The 15,351-nt window shown below is 43.0% G+C and overlaps 1 protein-coding gene across 4 annotated transcripts in view; it reads left to right on the plus strand.

Annotated features, from left to right (window-relative positions):
* diaph2 (diaphanous-related formin 2) overlaps positions 1–15,351 on the plus strand; it is an 878,670-nt gene that overhangs the window by 68,361 nt on the left and 794,958 nt on the right. For 3 of the 4 annotated variants that reach the window (XM_038775000.1, XM_038775001.1, XM_038775003.1), the window contains exon 2: positions 14,807–14,839. The exons of the other annotated variant lie outside the window; for it this stretch is intronic. In XM_038775000.1, coding sequence (XP_038630928.1) covers positions 14,807–14,839 — 33 coding nt within the window. The remainder of the gene's footprint in view (positions 1–14,806; positions 14,840–15,351) is intronic. 4 annotated transcript variants of the gene reach the window in all.

The following is a 15,351-nucleotide window of genomic DNA, read 5'->3' on the forward strand; positions in this document are numbered from 1 at the left end:
TGCGGACTCTGTCAAACCTTCTCAGAATTTTATTTGTTTTGATGAGATCACCGTAAAATCAGGGGGGAATATATGTCTATTCCAATCGGGTTTCCCCATCGGGAAAATCCCTCTGTCCTAGGAATCAGTTCATGAATGCTCGTTGCACTCTCTAAGGCAAACTCTCTGAATACTAGCATTTCCAAGTCTCATTGCCATTTAACAGAATGCTGCTTTTCAATGTTTGCTTCTGCCTGTAGATTAACTTTACATCCCCACATTATATTCTACCTGTCACATTCTTGCCAAATCGCTTAATCTGTCAATGTTGTTTTACAGCCCCTTTTGTTCTCCTCACAGCTTACATCCCCAACTAAATGTATTGTCATAAGACTTTTTATTTCTTCTTGGGATGTCAACATTTTTGGCAAGGCCGATCCCTAAAATTCCCTTAAGAAGCTTGGTTAAGTTAAACTTGATCCTCTCTTCTAAGCCATTGATGTGGCTTGTTAATAACTCGGTTGGAACAACGGAAAATTGACATGTTTACTCCTACCCTCTGTTAACTAATTCTGGATACACAATACCAATATATCCACTGTCTCTGTAGCTACCCCTTTAAAACCTCTGGGATGTCCATAATTGCTTTTGTTTTTCAATCTCTTCCCATTTACACACCTGGAAAGCTTTTACAATCTACTTTTATCTGTGTCACCAATCTGTGTCACGAATCTACTTTTTTTTAAAAACAATTACTTGGTTATCATTTTCTAAAGTTTAAAATCCTTCCAAACTCCACATTTACAACTTTTTTGACAACATGGTGAGATTCTTCCTTCAACAAGCTTATATTCTCTTGTTAGCTATTGGGAGTCCCATTTTTCTGCAAGGTTTTTGTTCCCAAATAATTGAATTAGGAATTAATTATTTTAATGTTTGTCATTGCTTATCTATCATCGGATATTTTACTGTAGATTCCAAACCTACTTTAGCCAACTCAACCCTCATATCTACGTAGTTTGCTTTGTTTAGATTTGTGGTAGTCTAGCCCCGTTAAGGGGTAGGCCTGGCAGACCATGTGACCAGTTCAGCGCCAATTGCAGGAGCACGCGGACTCTGCCCAATAACTAGTTTGTGCGAGGCCCTGGGAACAGGGGCCTGAGCAGTGTGGACCCCGGAGTAAAGAGACCAGACCCATCCTATGTTACTCTTTGTCAAAGCTGGAGAGAACTGGAAATAGGGTCAGATTTATACTCAATTTTAACTCCCTTCCCTCGCCACACCTGCTGAGATTGTCCAGTACTTTCTGTTTTTGTTTTAGATTCCAGCATCACAATAATTAGCTTTTACCATCCTATTATGTTCTGTGCCTGTATTATTACACGCCTTTACCTTTTGTTAATAAACCCCTATGTTACTGCTGGAAGCCTCCAGAGTGCTTCTTGAGCTACTAAGTTGGCGGTGAGGTAAAAGGTTTGATTGCAGCTTGTAGTGCTACTTGATTCAAGGGGAGAAGGAAAGAGAAATTGGAAAAAGAAAGAAGAACGAGAGTCGGGAACGTGACTAAAAATGCCTATTATCGGTAAGCTAGACCCTTTTGACCAAGGGCTGAAGAATGAAGCCAGTACATCAAACAGCTCTGCTATTTCTTCACCACGAATGAGATCATGGTGAAGACGAGCAGGAGATGATACTTCTGACAGTTTGTGGGACCTAAACTTATAATCTAATAAGCAGCCTCACATCTCCAGAGGCACCTGACTCGGTGACCTTTGATGCGATAATCAAGTTGGTCGAAGAACACTTTGACCCAAAGTCCTCGATTAACCTCCAAAGTTATACATTTAATTCTGTGGTTAGGGAACTTGAATAGTTCATCAGCCTTCATAGGGGCTTCATCAGTTCGCTGAGAACTGCAAGTTCAGGACCGCACTTGGTTTATGGAATCCATAATCTTAACATTCAAAAGAAACTCCTGGCTGAAACTACCATAACGTTGGAAAAAGTGATCAAGATAGCTCAGGTGGCGAAGTGCAGTGAAAAAGGGGCTGTTGAGTTCTAATGCGTGACTGAAGGGGAAGTCAGTCAAGTATGGGGCGGTATGGCCATGAGGTGCGTGGCAGGATCAACAGGCACAGCACAGGCTAGACATGTGCTCTCGAGGGGTGGTGCCAGTGACTAAAACGTCGTTCAGGTAGACCAATGGCACGGAAATTCCGTGAAGACAGCGCAAGTGGGCGTTCCCCTATACACAGTCCTAAGGATTGGACCAGAGCAAAAGGGCAGGACGTCAACCTAAGACAGAAGTGGGCTACCATCCCCAAGAGACCTGCCATTGTCAAGGCTGTGTTCCTGCTGTAATCATAGGCATCCTATTCATGCATGTTGCAGTGCAATGCAAAAAATTTTTTTTAAAATTAACAGCAGTATTTTACAGCGTCACTGAATATAATGGAGAGGTGCTCTGAAGAGGAGCGCGCAAAGTTACTGGTTGAACGCAGTCCAGTTGAACAAGGCGACCCTAACTGAAACTACCCTAAAGCTGAATGGCAAATCTTTGAAAATGGAAATCGGTGGGGGAACGCCAGCTTGCGCTGTCTCCACGGAATTCCCATGCCATTGGTCTACTTGAATGATGATTTTGTCACTGGCAACTCCCCCTGAGAGTACATGTCTAGCCTGGAAGAAGTGTTAAGGTTTTGAGACTCGGAGGTCCATCTCAAACGTGAAAAACGTACATTCAAGGCCTCAGAAGTGACTTAGGTTTCTGCATAGATGCAGCAGGGTAGATTCCCTTCGAGGAAGGTCAAGGCTACTTGTGAAGTCCCAGCATCCAAGAATTTAAGTGAGCTCAAACCCTTTCTCGGCATGAAAATTTATTAATGGCAGATTAATTTCAAGTTTCGCACCATTACACAAGCTACTAAAGAAACATTAATAGTGGCAGTGAAGGGAGCACCAAGAAGAAGATTTTCGCTTGGTGAAGCAAGCTTTGCAATCCTCGAACCATTTAGCTCACTTTGGCCTTGGGAAACCAATTGTTCTCACGTGATTCATCCACTTATGGTATAGAGTCAGTATCATCCCACAAGATGGAGATGGTTCCGAGATCCCCATTGCCTTTACCTTGAAAATCCTTTCAAAATCATAGAGGATTTAAGCTTAAGTAGTGAAAGCGGGTTTAGCAGTCATGGTGTGAAGAAATTCCACAAATATGTGAGCGGACGATGATTTGATATAGTCACCGACCATAAGCCACTGCTGGATCTTCTGAGATAGGCCAAACCAATACTACCAATAGCCTCTGCAAGGGTGCAGCATTGGGTCTTGCTGCTGGCGGTCTACAATTGTGTCTTCCAGCACCGGCAGGGCATGCAGATCGCCAACGCAGATGCATTGAGTTGATTCCCCCTGCCGAACGTGTACCACATCCACCAGTATCCCAGGAGATTGGATTGACCTTGATTTTCTTAGGCACCTTGCCAGTGTAAGCTGGCCACATTTGTAATTGAACCCAGGGGGATCCCATACTGTTGAAAATAATGAGCAGATACAAACCAGGGGGCACTATGAAAAATCCGAGCATTTGCAACCCGATTTAACCCGCGAAGATGAACTGGCTTGAGAGGATGGTGTGATCTTGTGGGGCTCATGAGTTGTCATTTCACCATCAGCCAGGGGACCTCTCTTACAGGAGCTGTGCCGTGCCCAGTGGAGTTTTATGACCCTCTATCCCAGGTTAGTTAACTTTTAGCTTCTTTCAGAAAGAGAACGATGGACAGTCCGACTCAACCAAGAGGTCCAGAAGTGGGCCAATTACTGTTTATGTTTTTGTTTCCATGAACTCTGACGTGGAAAAATAAACAAGGTTAGCTTTTAACTGTGATTAACTCCAAATTTTATTGAATTATATTCATTTCAGGATTGCTCATCAGTTTCTCAATCAGACGCCCCCATTTTCTACAGTTTAAGCTTTAATCCTAAACGTAAAAGTTATATTCTAAAACATATGAATTATGAACCAGATTTTCATAACTTGTTAAACTGCTTTCAGAATGTATTCATTTAGCATTTGTTTATTCAATATTTTGCTGCACAAGAGGCAGTAATGGCAGAAATTGCCTTTTCTCACATTGTGTTTGCTTTGCTTCTCCTTTGCAACTGATCAGACCAACAGCTGAATTTATAATTCTGAGTGACCGTAACAACTTGTTAATCAGCTCTGTTATCGGTAATTGTCTCGGAATTTATCTAATTTTCCAGTTTTCCATTATCTCCTGTCCAACATTGGGATTGCATCAGTTTTCTGACCTCTATCTTGTGTATATTTCTTGCAGAATAGCTGGTACACTCCAATCTGTTCTGCCTTGTTTACTTGTAGTTGTCTATCAGCTAGGATGGTTTCTGAGAGTTTCTTGGCAAGATTGCTCTCTTCACCCTCTTACTGAAGGCATTGATTTGTTGCTGGAGTTCTGTTCCATAGCCAGGTGATAGCTATTCATGTGTGAGGTTTGACAGTGAGCTCTAGCCAATATTGTGATTCTATCCTCACTAACAAAGTGCAAGGGAAGGACAGGCTGTCACTTTAAAAAAAAAGGTGTGACATCGGAGTGAAAAGAGTAGTAAATTGCACTCCTGTTAAATCTGTAACATTGACATTGCTCACAAAATATCCAATTATTATAAATAATTGGAACTATAAGAAGGGTGGGGGAGAGTCAAGGGTGCTTGCGCATCTTAAAAGTTTGAAAGCCAATGTGGCAATGCTGCAGGAGACTCACTTGAGGGTGAAGGATCAGGTGAGACTTAAAAAGGGCTGGGTTAGTCAAGTGTTTCACTCTGGATTTGACGGAAGGGCTCGGAGTAGCGGTGCTGGTCAGCAAAAGGGTACTCTTCCAGATGGAAAAGGTAGTGGCAGATCAGGGGGGTAGATATGTGATTGTGACAGGGGTGCTGGAGGGGAGATTAGTGGCGCTGTTAAGTGTATATGATGTGGGACAATGTGGGATTCGCGAAGAAGATGTTTGGGGCCATCCCCGATTTGGACACACACGAACTGATTGTGTTGGGGGGGGGGGGGATTGGAACTTGGTGCAGGAGCCAAGGTTGGACAGGTCACGGCCGCGCTCACTGCTCCCATCAAAGGGGGGGCGAAGGTGCTGGCTGGGCTAATGGTGGAAATGGGAGGGGTGGACCCTTGGAGGTTCCTGCACCCAAGGGAATGGGAGTACTCTTTTTTTTTTCTCAGCAGTCTATTAGGTATACTCGCGGATCGACTTCTTTGTGGTGGGGAAGGCTTTGCTGGCTGGGGTTAAGGGGTCGGAATACCCGGCAATTGCAGTGTCAGATTATGCTCCGCATTGGGTGGATATGGTATGGAGAAGGGGGTAGTGCAGAGGCCGGGATGGAAACTGGTTGTGGGGCTTTTGGGGAACCATGTGTTCTGTGAGAAAATTGAAAAGGTAATTAAGGAATATGTAGATTTTAACTGTACTCAGGGAGTCCGGTAATAATAGCTTCATTGAAAATCTGGAGGCAGTTTTGCCAGCACTTCGGGTTGGGGACAGGGACAACAGAAATGCCGATTCGGGGGAACCACAGATTTGAGCCAGGGAGGTGGGATGGAAATTTCCGGAAATGGGAAGAGAAGGGGATTAAGACGCTAAAAGATTTGTTTCTTAGGGGTCGGTTTGCAGGATTGAAGGAGCTGGAAGTATGGGCTGGAGCAGGGAGAAATGTTTAGATACATGCAGTTCGAGATTTTGCCAGAAAGGAGATGCAGAGCTTGCCGGAGGAACCGGCCTCCACATTGCTGGAGGAGGTGCTGATGACAAAGGGACTGGAGAAGGGGGTAGTGTCAGTGGTGTACAGAGCTATTTTGGAAGAGGATAAAGCACCACTGGAAGGGATCAAAGCAAAGTGGGAGGAAGAGTTGTGAGAGGTTATAGAGGAGGGGGTCTGGTGTGAAGTGCTCCGGAGAGTGAATGCCTTCACCTCATGTGAGGTTGGGGCTGATATAGCTGAAGCTGGTATATAGAGCACATCTCATGAGGGAGAGGATGAGCCGATTCTTTGAAGGAGTAGAAGATGTGTGTGAGCGTTGCGGGCGGGCCGCTAATCACGTTCGTATGTTTTGGTCCTGTCCAAAGCTAGAGGATTACTGGAAGCATGATTTTAGGGTAATTTCCAAGGTGGTGCATGTGAAACTGGACCCGGGTCCCCAGGAGGCCATATTGGGGGTGTCGGGCCAGCCAGCATTGGAAACTGGTACGGAGGCAGATATCGTAGCCTTCGCCTCGTTGATCACCTGAAGGCGGATCCTATTGGGATGGAGGGCAGCCTCTGCACCCTGGCATGGCGGGTGGGGGTGGGGTGGGGGGGAGGGGTCCTGTTAGAATTCTTGACTCCTGAGAAGGTTAAGTTTGAACTGAGTGGAAGGACAGGGGTTCTACAAGTCATGGGCATTATTCATTATGAACTTTCAAGAACTGGATAACATCGTACATTATTTGGGGGGGATGGGTGGGAGGGTTTGGGGGGGGGGGGCTGTGTGTATTAAGGGTGACGATGGGTAATCCCTGATTCCTTTTTGTCAATTGTTTATGTAAATATGCGGGCTAATATTTGGACATTGGTGGGAGGATGGGATTTGTTGTTATGTTGCTGATTATTGTTTTTTGTTGGTGGGTGTAAATGTGGGAGAAAATGTGAAAAAGGAGAATAAAATTATTTAAAAAATATATATAATTGGAACTATAACCAGACACACACACACACAGATGAAGGAGCAGCCTATTTGGCCCACTGAGTATGCTCTACTATTTGAATAGATTACGGCTAACCATCTGCTTAAAGATCACTTTCCTGCACTATTTGCATATCCAGAAATTGATTTTAGTCCTGAACATACTCAATGGTTGAGCTTCTACAGCCATGGCGTTATTAATTCCCAAGTGAAGATATTCAACCTCATCTTAGTCTTAAATAGCCTGCCGCTTATTCTGAGACTATGGTCCCGGTTCTAGACTCATCAGCCAGGGGAATCATCCCATCCTGTCAAACCCAGTAATTCTGTATGTTTCAATGAAATTGCCTGTCATTCTTCAGAACTCTAGAGAAAACAGGCCCAGTTTCCTAATTTTCTCCACGTAAGACAATCCTTCCATTCCAAGGATTAGTCTGGTCAACCTCCATTGCACTCCCCTCATGACAAGATACCCTTCCTTAGATAAGGAGATCAAAATTGTACATAATATTCCAGGTAGTTATCATCAAGACCAATTACAGCAAGATAGCTTTACTCCTTTACCCCAATCCTCTTGCAATGAAAGCCAACATACTGTTCGTTTTCTAATTGCTTGCTGCACCTATATGCTAGCTTCTAGTGAATTATGAATATCCATTTGGGCAGTAACACTTCCCAACCGTTCACCATTTAAGAAATATGTTGCCTTTGTGTTTTTTCCACAGAAGTGGATTATGTCACACTTATTCATGTTATTCCATCTGTCATGTTCCTGCCCACTCACGTAGCCTGTCCAAGGCCCCTTGAAGCCTCCTTGCATCCTCCTCATAACTTACATTCACATTTACTTTGTGTTATCAACAAATTTGGCAATATTACATTTGGTCCCCACAACCAAATCATTTGTATAGATTGTAAACAGTTGTGGCCCAGCACTGATCCTTGCGGGGGTCGGGTGCTTTTTGGCGCCGCCTTTTTGGCCCCGATCTTTTGCCGCCGTTTTTTTGGCGCTCAGTTGTTATGGCGCTCATTTGTTTTGGCCCACCACGGTTTGGCGCCAAAGCATGTAAATAAATGGATTAAATTAAACTAGGATAAAAATACGAAACCTTTATTCTGTGAGAAAATTTAGGTTTGTCTTTCTTACTTAAAATACTTTCAGCCATTTCTGCAAACTTTACTGATTCTCATAAAGTTTTATGAGAATCAGTAAAGTAAAATTAGACTTAACTACGTTTAAATTTTTAGAGTAAAATTCTAAGAGTATGTTGCGCTACAGAACTAGGTGGAATTTTGGTGGAACTAGGTACAGAACTACATTTAAAATGTTGGTTTTAAAAGTGGTTATTAAGTAGGTAATTAAGATCCGGCGCCAAATCGTTGAATGCCAAAATAATCGGCGCCAAACCAATTCAGCGCCAAAAAAACGGCGCCAAAAGATCGGCACCAAAATGGCGGGGCCAAATGGTACCATTCCCCCTTGCGGACCTATCACCCTACGAGTGATAATGTGCTATCCTGAGAATCACCCCTTTATTATCTGTCTGTTATCAAAGTCTCAATCCAAATCAGCATTTTGCCCCTGATCCCATGTGCTCTAATTTTGTTTATTAACCTGTGTAGAACTTTATCAAAAGCTTTTTGAAAATCCAAATACACCATATCCACTGGTTCTCCTTTATCAATGCTACAAGTGGCATCCTCAAAAAAGTCCAATGGGTTTGCCAAATATATTTTCCCTTTCATAAATCCTCATTGACTCTCTCCAATCATATCATTATTTTTCAATTATCCAGTTAACACATACTTTATAATAGATTCTAACAATTTCCCTACTCTGGCTTCAAACTAACAGATTTGTAATTTCCATTTCCTTACTCCATTCTTACTTAAATGGTGGGGTTACATTTGCTGCTTTCCCACCTGTAGCAATCTTTCCCGAACCTATAGAATCTTAAAAGATAATTACTAATGCGTCCACTATCTCTTGCGCCTGCTTCAACACTTTGGGATGTAGCTCATCAGATCTAGTGAATTTATTCATCTTCAATCCAATTCACAAATCCGTTAGTTCCCGAGTATTTCTGGGAGATTTTTGTATCTTCATGAAGAACAAAGTAATTGTTTAGTTTCTCCATCATTTCCCAATTCTCCGCCAAAAAGTCTCCTGGTACAGCCTTCATTGGACCCACATTTTTTCTTGCTAATCTTTTCCTTTTCAAATATCTAAAGAAGCATTTATGGTATGCTTTTAAGTTTTTCACTATCTTGAGTTTGCATTCTCTTTTCCCTTACTTAACAGTATCCTTTGAATTCCCAATTGCTCCTAGTCATTGAGCTTGCCACTTTTTTAGCAACCTGGGGCGGGATTCTCCAACCCCCTGCCGGGTCAGAGAATCGCCCGGGGCCAGCGTCAATCCCGCCCCCGCCGTGTCCTGAATTCTCCGGCACCTGAGATTTGGCGGGGGCGGGAATCACGCCGGTCGGCGGGCCCCCCGCGGTGATTCTCCGGCCTGCGATGGGCCGAAGTCCCGCCGCTGACGAGCCTCTCCCGCCGGCGGGAATCAAAACACCGACCTGACCGGTGGGATCGGCGGCGCGGGCAGGTGCCGGGGTCCTGGGGGGGGGCAATCGGGGCCCACCGATCGGCGGGCCTGTGCCTTGGGGGCACTCTTTCTTCTGCCTTCGTCATGGGCTTCACCATGGACGAGGCGGAAGAGACCCCCTCCCCTGCGCATGCGCTGGGTTGACGTCAGCAGCCGCTGACGCTCCGGTGCATGCACGGACTTACGCAGGTTGGCGTGAACGGCCTTTCAGCCCCGGCTGGCGTGGCGCCAAAGACCACTCCGGCGCGGGCCTAGCCCCTCAATGTGAGGGCTTGGCCCCTAAAGGTGCGGAGACGCCGGAGTGGTTCACGCCACTCCAACACGCCGGGAACCCCGCCCCGCCGAGTAGGGGAGAATCCCGGCCCTTATAAGTGATTTCCGTTGATCGATTGCATTCTTTAACTTATATTGTCAGCCAAGGTTAATTCACCTTTCCTGTTAGGTTTTTATAGTTTAGAGAAATGTATAGAGGCCAAAGGCTTCTTTGCAGCAAGTTTATTAATTGTCTCTTTCTCATTACATAACATAATGTCCATGCATTGCAAAGATTTAATTATCAACTTTCATATCATAAGAGCTATCATGACTTAATCAACAAGTATGGTCTTGCAAACTTACACTTTATGAATACATCAACACATCTTCAGGTGCTTCACAGAGGATGAAAAGTATAATTAAACCTGGTAATAAGCTTTGAACAGCTTAACATACCTTCCTTCTTGCTTATGTAACTGAAAGCATTGAGTATGTGAGAGCCTTTGAAGAAATTCCCATTATTACACTTTATCATGTGTTAATATATTTGAGTGATGCTGCCCAGCTTACTTGAAATGCATATCTTTTCTTCTACTTGGGAATTATTTCAAATGAGTGTGGATTTGTCACTGTCATCATCCAGCATTCATGTTAAGCCGTGAAGGTCAGATATATTGACCTATAACTAAATAACTCCCCAGCATGGATTTGGGGGATGCCCCAAAGATGTTTGGGGGATGCCCCAAAGATGTTTGGGGGAATCTCTCTTGGAAGTTCCCAGCTCAGGCGTTACGTGGAAATTGTCCAGAAACACTAACATTAACTTAAAGATTTTATGCACTTAGACTGAGTTCCACACTCTGGACCCTCAAACTCCAAGGTATTCCCAACCCCTACCCCAACTCACTTCCGGGTGGAGAGTATTTGCATATATGTTGCCTGAGCTGAGTTAGAAGGTTGGGCGAGATAGGATTGAAAATAAATTCTGTTAAGTAAGTAAGTAGGAGCAGAATCCAACTCTGACTGCCACTCCATGGAAGTTCAGATCCTATATCTATGGAAGTATATATTTGCATTGGACGCGGTATAGTGAAAATTAACTAGATTGGCTCCTGACATGAGAGGGTTGCCCAATGATAGCTGAGTAACTTGGGTTGAAACTCTCTAATTTAGAAGAATAAGTGCTGATTTCATTAAAACGTAATTAGAGTCTGAAGTGGCTTGACAGAGTAGCCAAAGTGATTGGTTCCTTTGATCGTGGAGTGTAAAGCATGGGAGCATGGCCTCCGAATAAGGGACTGATCATTTAGGTCTCAGATGGGAAATTTCTTCAACAAAGAGGTTAGCTGGATTGGCCATGATAAATTGCCCTTTGTGACAAAAAGGTTAGGAGGAATTATTGGGTTACGGGGATAGGGTGGAAGTGAGCGCTTAAGTGGGTCAGTGCAGACTCGATGGGCTGAATGGCCTTGCTCTGTAGTGTATGTGTTAAGCATTACGAAATTTGAAATTCTACCCCTGAAGGTTATGGGTGCTCCATTGTTAAATATATTTAACGCTGATTTTTGACCCCTCATGCAATTGAGTTGGGGGTTGGGTGTGGGGGGAGGGGGGTAGAAGGAATGGAGTTGAAACTGAAGATCAGCCATTATCAATTTGAATGGCGGAGAATTTTGGTTCAGCATTATCTACCCCTGTGGCTATATCTTTTGTAAATATATAAATCTTCATTTTTCAGTTTCTCCATATCAGATATCTGTATGGCTTCTCAGAGTGGCCACAGTTTGGAGACAGCAACTGCCACAGCAAAGTTCTATCTTTCTTTTCCTCATATATCTCTTTTTCTCTGCTTAGATGTACCCTTTCTGAAGAATATACTGATTGTGCTTGCAGGAATTAAGTTATTTACACCTTTGTTCACTTTCTCCTTGTATTGAGGATCATGAGATCTGAGTTGAGGAAGTGTGAACTTGGCTATTTTTTCAATTGCTGAGGAAAGGCATTGTGTAGACTTTGTTACTCTGAACATCAGCCAAGTTCAAATCCCAGAGACACAATCTTGTGTTTGAGAGATTCACCATTGATTAGACCAATGAAAGTTAACTAGAGTCACTGGTTACAGCACAGAAGGTGACCATTTGGCCTGTTGTTTGTTGGGGTCAGATTTAGCTCACTTGGTTTGACAGCTGGTTCGAGATGCAGAGCAAAAGCCAGCAGCGTGGGTTCAACTCCCCTACTTTCTTAGGTTATTCACGAAGGCTTGCCTTCTCAACCTTGCCCCTCGCCTGAGGTATGGAACACTCAGGTTAAATCACCACTAGTCAGCTCTCTCCCTCAAAAGAGGAAAGCAGCTTATGGTCACCTGGGACATTGGTGACTTTATTTAGTATTTGTGTTGGTTTTCTGAAGTAGCAATTCGCCTGGTGCCACTCCTCCACCTTCTCCCTGTAGAATGGGCGATACTCAGTTATTATCTCCAAAACCTCCTCAAAAGCTGATGATATTGCATAGAAAGAGACTTTGCATAAATCATCAGATTATGATTCCAGCTCCAGATGATGTGCCGCCCCAAGTCATTATTTCTGTGTAGTAGTTATGATACTCTGTTTGGGAAATTCTTCATGTTGAAATTCGAACTGCATGTTAACCATTTGAAGCACGTATACTATGAATTAGGAGAAGGAAGGAAGGCCATTTGGTTCCTCGGGCCTGCTCTGCCATTTGACCAGATCATGGCTGAGTAACTTGATACTTTCATTCAATGTGTCAAGCATTGATTGATTGCCTCCTACTACACTCCTTATACACACACGACTGTGTGGCAAAATTTGGCTCCAATTCCATCTATAAGTTAGCTGATGACCGAACCGTAATGGGTCAGATCTCAAACAACGATGAGTCAGAGTACAGGAGGGAGATAGAGAACCTAGTGGCATGGTGCAACAACAAAAATCTCTCCTCAATGTCAGCAAAACTAAAGAGCTGGTCATCGACTTCAGGAAGCGAAGTATCGTACACATCCCTCTCTGCCTCAATGGTGCCGAGGTGGAGATGGTTGACAGTTTTAAATTCCTAGGTGGGTACATCACCAACAATCTGTCCTGGTCCACCCACGTTGATGCTGCAACGAAGAATCTCTGCATGTCTGGCTGCATCAGAGCTTGGAATGGCAACTGTTCGGCCCAAGATCGTCAGAAACTATGGAGAGTCATGAACACAGCCCTGTCCATCACACAAACCCACCTCCCATCCACTGACTCTGTCTATACTTTCCGTTGCCGTGGGAAAACGGGCAGCATAATCAAAGACCCCTCCCAACTCTTCCATCGGGGAGAAGATACAAAAGTCTGAGAACATGCACAAACAGATTCAAAAACAGCTTCTTTTCTGCTGTTACCAGACTCCTGAATGACCCTCTTGTGACTGAACTGATCTCTCTATGCATCGTCTCTACTGTCGTAGCACTATGCTCCGTATGCTTCACCCGATGTCTATGTATGCACATTGTGTATTTTTCAAATGTCCTATTTATTTTATGTTTGGAACTATCTGCCTGCACTGTACACAGAACAGTACTTTTCACTGTACCTTGGTACACTTGACAATAAATCTAAATCTAAAGGTTGTGCCACAGATTTGTAAAAAAAACGAACATAGCACAAGGTTTCTTTTCCAGAGGGATAGTCTTGAAAAGTCAGGAAGTTGTGCTAAATATTGATTTGAACCTTGGTTAGACCACACATATTGCTTGTAACTTAGCTCGCCCTCCTATAAAAAAACATATTGAGGCACTAGAGAGAGAGAGTGCAGTGACTATTTGTAAGGTTGATACTAGAGATGTGTAGGTAGAAAAGGATTGATAGGTTGGGTCCCTTTTCTCTTAAAAAGAAAGATGAGTGACCAGTTAGAAGGTTTTAAAATTGTGAAAAGTTTTGATAGAATGGAAACAGAAAATGGGAAAGAACATAACTGGAGGCCATTAACATCATGGGAAAGAACATAACAGGAGGCCATTAATATCAGATGGTTGCCAAGATATCTGGAAAGGAATGCAGAAGACAGTTCTTTACCCAAAGTGGGGTGATAATGTCGGAAAGTAGACAAACATATGATCAATCAATTTGGTGCAGTCCCGGAGGGCCATCACTTTTTCTGACCTTTGAGAGCTGATTGTTGCTGATGTAACCTGAGGATCACCACAACTCAAGGGGCAAAGTTGAAGTCATGCAAAACCTCAGTTGGTATGGGAATTGGACCCGTGCTGTTGGCATGGCTCCGCATTACGAATCAGCCATCCAGCTAACTGACTTAACCGACCCCCCAACACCAGCTTTTGAGGGAGAAAGGGAAAGCAGGTTACAATGATAGATTTAGAGGAGGAATAATCTGAGGAGGCTCTGGTGGAGAAACACTAGCAGGGACCGGTTGAGCTGATTGACCCTATTTCTGTGCTTGTGTATCTTATTTGATGTGATGTAAAATGATGCTGTAGCCTTGTAAGGAGGTTTATAACTTGTATGAAGAGATACACCAAATGAAAATAATACATATTTACTTTCTCCTCGCAATTACAAATTATCCACCAGTCCATCTTTTTCTAATTGATATGACGCAATTGAGATCTTACCCTTATTATTGTGTTAGAACTGGCCTTGGTGCTCCCACCCAGTCCGAAACTGAACTGTGTCCTTCCAGAGAGGTATATGGAGGAGTGGGAGAGTGTGAGAAAGATTCTCTGACTAACCAGCTATTTAGGACAAAATTCTTAAAGGGATGATGTGTGGGGTGATATAACACAATTGATGACCCATTTATTCACATAATGCAGGTTGAAATATCTTAATATATTTCTGATTGATAATTTTCACTTCATAAAGTGGGAAACTAATTAAGATTTTAATGTATTTTATTTTGAACACTTAAGCTACATTTCAGCAATGCCTCATATGCAATATCAATTCTTTTGTGACAAAATGTTGGTTCAGCTCTGTGCATAAGTAAATTCAAAACAATTGCAATTTGTGTTAGGGGTCTGTCATAATACAGCAAAACTGGAAATCAGCCATACCCTAAAATATTTTAGTTTTGGATTATCTAGGTCTAGGCTCTCGAGGCTCAACTCTTCTAATAATCCGCTGCTTTGAAAGTTTGATATGGTGGGTTGGGTATATTTTTCAGTTGTGGGTGATGTTTTCTTTCTTTTCTTCTATGCCTTCTACAGAACCTTAACATAAAAACTTTGGCGGATGATGTGGTAAGCCTGTTCTGGAATCTACTGTTCAATGTGTACCTAAATCACTAAATCATGCATGCTAAAAACATTCCTTTGTAGAAATAGGCATTAGTTGTTATGCTTTAGGAATAACGTGGTACTAATGAGACTCAGTTTTGCTTGTAGTATTTTTAACTCACTCTCCCAGCTTGCTGAATGAACCTATTTAGTACTCCATGGGATTGCATTAGTTATAATAGGACTCCTTTCTTAAGTTTATGCTTTCAGAGTTTATGACATCTGTATATAGTATATAGAATAAACTTAAAATTGCAGGAGAACCTCAATCTAAAACAGAGATGGACAATGAGTTGGTTAAATTACATTTTGGAAAATTGAATGCAACTGGTTGGTCTCTGGAAGAAGAATAGATGAAATTATAAAACCTATCACGACTTAGCACAAGTATATTTGAGTTCTTACCTTTCTAAGGAATTTAAGTACGCAATTATAATTAGTCAGTTCCTTTTATCAGCAGGATGTTCACAATTACA

This window comes from Scyliorhinus canicula, chromosome 17 (genome assembly GCF_902713615.1).
Source record: "Scyliorhinus canicula chromosome 17, sScyCan1.1, whole genome shotgun sequence".
NCBI lineage: Eukaryota > Metazoa > Chordata > Chondrichthyes > Carcharhiniformes > Scyliorhinidae > Scyliorhinus > Scyliorhinus canicula.